The sequence below is a fragment of the Glycine soja genome, chromosome 3 (genome assembly GCF_004193775.1).
Source record: "Glycine soja cultivar W05 chromosome 3, ASM419377v2, whole genome shotgun sequence".
In the NCBI taxonomy this organism is placed as follows: domain Eukaryota; kingdom Viridiplantae; phylum Streptophyta; class Magnoliopsida; order Fabales; family Fabaceae; genus Glycine; species Glycine soja.
The window spans coordinates 41,044,751-41,050,804 of record NC_041004.1 but is presented as its reverse complement, the minus strand read 5'-3'; the positions used below and the strand labels follow the sequence as shown (position 1 = coordinate 41,050,804).

General features: G+C 35.4%; 1 protein-coding gene across 1 annotated transcript; it reads right to left on the bottom strand.

The window, feature by feature from the left end:
* Positions 1 to 362: 362 nt before the first annotated feature.
* LOC114407071 (dnaJ protein P58IPK homolog) lies at positions 363 to 5,705 on the bottom strand. The gene is made up of 9 exons (XM_028370030.1): positions 5,415 to 5,705; positions 4,129 to 4,294; positions 3,341 to 3,542; positions 3,019 to 3,179; positions 2,841 to 2,934; positions 2,510 to 2,722; positions 2,221 to 2,301; positions 1,222 to 1,440; positions 363 to 964 (listed from the first exon to the last, which is right to left on the bottom strand). The coding sequence occupies exons 1-9, from the start codon at positions 5,548 to 5,550 to the stop codon at positions 764 to 766; spliced, it is 1,473 nt and encodes a 490-aa protein (XP_028225831.1). The 5' UTR covers positions 5,551 to 5,705; the 3' UTR covers positions 363 to 763.
* Between the last annotated feature and the right edge of the window lie 349 nt (positions 5,706 to 6,054).

Genomic DNA, 6,054 nt, shown 5'->3' with positions numbered 1-6,054 from the left:
AGGAGTATCAAATGCAATTTAAAAAAACACAGTGCGAATATAAGGATGAAGATGAAAGTATTTGACATAAATTTTTATTATTAAAAATCATATGAGTCACATGTGCTTACTTTTTGTTAGATTATTAAATAGTGTTTAAGAGAGATGAGGTCTAAGTATAATGAGTTAAAAATTAAGAAATTTTTTGTAAGGTAAAAAAAAAATGTCGGGTGCAATTTTTTTTAAAAAAAGCAAGAGATGTAAGTGTAATCTACTAAAAAAAAGTATTTTATCTATTATTCAAATTCAAAAAAGAGCACCACATTAAATTTACAGTCCACAACTGCACGCGTGACAGGTCCAAATATAAGCAAAGGACAAGAAAAAAGAATTAAAAATTTTATTCGATATTGCAACTACATAGACTTCAAGCGGCAACTCAAATTACCATGATGTTAATTGCGAAGCAATTCAATAGATTTAAATCCATCAAAATGTATCATGGTTGCTTGGAATTTGAAGTAATCGTTACATAGTGACAACCACCACAAAAGGAAATGTGCTACATCAAAATGTGCCTCCTTAACTAACATCCAACCCCATCACTTCTGCATAAAGCAAAAATTCTCTAGAGCACGTTTCTTATCTTACAAGCATCCGGGGATGGCCTACGTATTTATCTCAACAACCGTTAGCAAGTGATTAGTCAAATATAATTGTTGTGGTCCCTTCAGAAAATTAAATATATATATATATATATGGGGAGTGCATGCGGCTTTCTCAATCAAAAATGGAACTCAAATCCACCGCCGCCACCGCCAGGAAAGCCCCCTCCAAATCCACCACCAGGGAAGCCACCCTCAAAAGTATATGTATACCCCCCACCACCAAAAGGGTTGAAACCGCCGCCACCACCACCCATTCCCGCCTCTTCAAGGTCCTCCCCTCTGTCATATCTTACACGCTTGTCTTCGTCGCTGAGAACCTAAAACACATTGCAACAATCAGTTATTCAACAAAATATTCAAATCCAGATTAATGCCCATAACAACAAAAAATATGATTGTGTAAGCAAGATAAATATACCCAAAAAGAGAAATGCTAGTAACTACACACTCTTCTTAACACACTTATTGGGTGAATTTGGTACAAGTTCCACCAAAATGGAAGTAAGACAAAATTTGATGGGTCCCACTTAAATTTCACCTAATATCAAAACACGTGATAGTAATAGTAATAGACCTCATATGCAGCAGCGATTTCTCGGAATTGAGCCTCTGCTTCTTCCCTCTTGTCGACATTCTTATCTGGATGCCATTGTAAGGCGAGTTTCTTGTAGGCACGTTTTATATCAGCAGCCGAAGCTGTTTTTGAAATTCCCAAAATTTTGTAGTAGTCCTTGCGTTTGCTTATCTTTAAAGCTTTCTCGGCCCTCATTACTGCTTCACGGATATTCATATCCTGCAGTTATAGATAAACTATTACTCAAACACACAGAATTAGTTCAAAGAACTGTTGAAACTTGAAAACTTTCAATTCACAGCAAGTCAAAAACCTTAAGATACTATGTTAATAAGGCACTTCGATACTTGCTGATAATGTAAAAACTGAAATCTTTTCACACTGACAATGATCAAAAGTAAACTCTAGGAATAAATGCAAAGAACACGAAACAGGGAGAAAAGGGAAAGCTTTAAACGGTAAGGTATATTTTCTGCTTAAAATTAATACAACTAAAGTCTACAGACAATTCTGAACCTCCAAACCGCATACACATACAAATGCAAGTAATTTATAATGGGGTATGAGCCAACAACTAACTGTTGGGAGTTTTTAAAAAAATTATATTTATGCATCATATTAATTAATAAACTGAGACTGAGGGATTTCAATCTTAAAAGTGTAAGAAATTCAGAACTGATTATGAACTAAGGGATTAACAGAAATGAATATTGGTACCAGTGCTGCTGAGGAAAGTAGGGAGCATAAAAAAGTTAAAGTTCTTCTTTAACCTTATATGAATAGACAACGACTAGCTTTGTTTAGTTAATCTCTCCATCAAACACTTACTTCTAGGATGAGTGTGTTTTTTTGTATCTTTTTCAAGGATTTCTTATCCTTACTTCTAATCCAGAGGAAGGGAATTCGACATTGAATATTTGTTCCTCACAAAACTCATCCTAAATTATAATTTATTAGTGATCTGGAGCATGCTATATGAGTACAACTTATATAACAAACCTGAGGAGATTTTTGAGCAGCTGATCTCAGATCCTCCACAGCTCCCTCCCAATCCTCTGTTAAGAGTTTAGCTTCTCCTCTCTGCAACAAATAACATCGAGATAAGACAGGTACTAAGTGCAGCCTACACTACAGTATATTTTACTGCAATTCCGTATTTGTTCCATTGCACTCAACAAAGCAATCAAACAATGAAGAGACAAATTGCTAGCAGACTATTGCCCAAAAAAATACAGCTAAAAGTTGAAACAAGCACAAATGCACAATGATGTTTAAGATTATAGTGAACCTGAACAAGAGCTTCCACAAGCTCCTCATCAATCTTAAGAGCTTCACTACAACTGTCCAAGGCATCTTTTCCTCTGCCAAGCTTGACTAGCACTTTACATAAGCCAAAATGAAGATCTACATTGTGTGCAAGATGGATAGGGTCAACAGCAAGTGCAGCTTTGAATTCCTCCACTGCCACGCGTAGTTTACCCTTGTTTGCATTATCTTCAGCCTTTCATATAGAAATCAAAAGACAACCAACCATTCTTCAACACCCAAAAGAAAGAAGAAAGGAAAATAGACTTCAGATGCAATGTAAAAAGAAATTTCCATTGTAGATCCAGGCTTACACTTTTACTCTTTTTTAGTAGATTTTTCAATCCAAAATATGCCTTTTTCAGTTCACTATGCTCTGGATCTAGGCGGAGGCCTTTCTGAAAATGCCTGAATATATGTTCACATATAAGATTGATTATATAAAAAAAATTATTCAAATGCCTATGTTAACATAATTTCCACAAGACAAACCTAGTGGCAACATCATGATCAGCTAAATAGTAATATGCAAGGCCACGTAACAACAATGCCTCTAAATTATTTTCATCTTCCTTGAGAAGAAACCCAGACTCAGCAATAGCACTCTCATACTCTTTATCAGCAATTAACACCTTCACTTTAAGAAGCTTAGCCTGCAGAAAATAATGCATATAGAGTTAACATGCTAGTTCCACACACCAAATACCAGCCCAAACCCAATGCTTAGGCATTCACTTTAAGACTATATAGTGTAATTAGAGAGACATAAAATATAAAAGATATTTACGGAACTATAAGAGCATAAAAGAGTTACCTTATTGCAAGCTGAAGAAAAAACAAGAACAACTTTATCAATATATTCCAAAGATTTTGAGAAGTTGCCTGAATCATAGAGGGACTGAGCTGTTTCTAGAGCACTTTGAGCCTGCAATAGTTGAGAGAGCTCCTTTTCTGCAGCTGAATCTCCAGGTTTTAACTCCAGAAACTTTTTGTAGCTCCTCTCAGATTGCTCATATCTACATTAGCCAAAAAGCACCTGAATGATATAACTTCCCTATTAGGAATTTGAGAGACTTGGGATGAAGGGGAAGATGAGGGATGGGATGTGACAAAAGGAAAGAATCATGATGGTCAGTTTCTGAAACAAAATTTCAAAAATAGGGGCTCTGTTTATATCTCTGCTAACTTTAGGAAGAAATGCACCAGGAAGGAGAGCAGTACTGCTGTTTTTCACAATGCTTGATCAATAATAAGAAGGTTTGGGATATATCCCCCACTCCCTCACAAGTCACAACAAAAAAGTGGAAAATTTTAAAATACAAATAATTTTGAACGAGTCAGCATTAAATAAATAAAAGAACACAGTCTAAAAGCACTTTGAATGTGCATAAAGAAATGCTCAAGAGGGCATCACTTTAGTAACCGACATCTTTGACAGTATCTCCTGTCATTAGGAAATAGAATATGGAAATCAAAATATGATGTGCTTAAATAATATTTTTTTGTTAACAATTCCAAAAGCTTAGCCCAGAATTTAACAAGGAATGTTATCAGAGATTCAAAAACAGGGAGGCAGGAATAATACTTGCAAATGAACCACACCTGCATAACTGACGAAGAACTGAAGCTCTGAAAAGGTACGCTTTTGAAAGGGTTGGGTCTGCTTCTATTGCAGCATTTAGATCATCAAGTGCCTCAGTATAATCTTTAACTTTTATGTTCTGTGATGCCCGCTCAAACAACTCAGCAGCATTTTCAGGTTTTCCATCTGATCACATCCACAAAAACAAAACAAAGACAGTTCAGGCAACAGAAACTGTTATCAAACTTGAACATAAAACCGCTGCAGAACTTCAAGAGAAGTAATAAAAATAGGAAAAAGATTTTGTAGTGGGATTTGTGCACTTAAATATTTTTCATCATTCTCCTAATTGATAAACAAGGTTTCCTTGTTAAATTTAAAAATAAAAATTGAGGCAAAACACCATATACCACAACATGTGTAATTAACAAACTTGGAAATTTATGCCTGGTAACAAAAATTTCACTTCAGAGTGCAATTATGCAAAACATGGGATAAAAGTGAACCACGGAAAACATTAAAACAATCCAGAAGATGAGGGAAAATTATACAAAGAACAGAAAGAAATAGCCAATGCACAGCATGGCTTTCAACGGGGCTGTTCAAAAAACACGTCATTGTAGGGAATACACAAGAGATTCATGGTGAAGTCATTCAGGATCAGGTGTATGCAACATTCATTTTTTTCTAGGATCCAAGACATTAGAATGAAAAAAGATGAGGCAAAGCTGTTAGAGTAGCTACATAATTAGTTAAGAGTATTTTGAAAATGGGTTTCGTGGTTAAGCTTAAATAGGAGGGATAGAAGAGGATTCATTCTAAATTGTTAATATTGAAGAACTAAGCACTAGCTCACTTAATGAGACACCCTTTTCTCTGTTTGACATTCAAAATCTACCATGACAGATACGCTCTTTCACTTTCTCTGTTTTCTCAGCTCTCTCTCAAACCTCAGATTCTGCTTGTTGGTTTCTTACTTTGCTTTTCTTTTATCAGTAAATATTAGTTTTGTTAGAAACGTCAATTAGGGAGTTCGAACCCACGACCACTCCCCCCTCCTCCCTCCCTTCTCCAACTAGACCAACCTTATATCTCCTGGGTTCTTATTTCTTAACACTTATCTACCATTAAATCCAATGGCACACCAACATATCTTGTTAATCTACTTCAGTTTCTAATAGACATCCCCATTAAATTTATTTCCTATGCAGAGTACCAATCTACAATTAAATTGTAAAAAAAAAAAAAACAGTAAATAAGAAAAGGGAAGAGAAAATGAATCGATGGAAAGAGATCAGGGTGGTACCGGAAGCAGAGACGAGAGGTTGAAGGAGAATGAGTTGGCAGACCAAAACAAAATTGAGTACGAAGAATGTGTAGAGCAATCCCCTGTACGCCACCGAATCCATCGTCAACAACGAAAAACCTATAACATTGAACATCGTGAGATCTTTCTTTTCCTCTGTGATTTCGAATCCTCGTTGGTTGTTGTTTTTCACATTCGCAGAGAACAAGTCGAGGGCACTGTTCGTCAGAATCACCACACGGAGACTATTAATTTTTTTATTACGATGAACTGGAGGAGTTGGAACAAGAAACAAAACCTAATAGGCTAATAGTAATGGCTGCTTTTGCCTACAAGGCACGATGTTCTACATGTCATCCCACGTAGCTTCTCCAATCACCACTCTACACGTGGATTTTACCACAACGCTGTCTCCTTTACATAACACAGCTGCAAAATACGACCAATATTAATCTGCCACGCCAAATTGCTACTCTTAAAATGACATCTCATCATTTTCATTATTCAATTTAATTTTAAAATAAATGATATTTTAGTTCCTAAATATGTAAATTAGTTTTCTAAAAAAATGTGTAAAAGTTATAATTTAGTGCCTAATATAACAAATTTTATAACTTAGTCACTGAATATATATAAAAGT

What these genes read in the sequence shown, in the direction of transcription:
- LOC114407071 (XM_028370030.1), bottom strand. Translation starts at nt 5,550, where the DNA reads ATGTTCAATGTTATAGGTTTTTCGTTGTTGACGATGGATTCGGTGGCG. An exon ending in TTTCTTCAGCTTGCAATAAG is followed by an intron (nt 3,180 to 3,340) that starts GTAACTCTTTTA and finishes TATTTTCTGCAG; the next exon opens with GCTAAGCTTCTTAAAGTGAA. An exon ending in GATCATGATGTTGCCACTAG is followed by an intron (nt 2,935 to 3,018) that starts GTTTGTCTTGTG and finishes ACATATATTCAG; the next exon opens with GCATTTTCAGAAAGGCCTCC.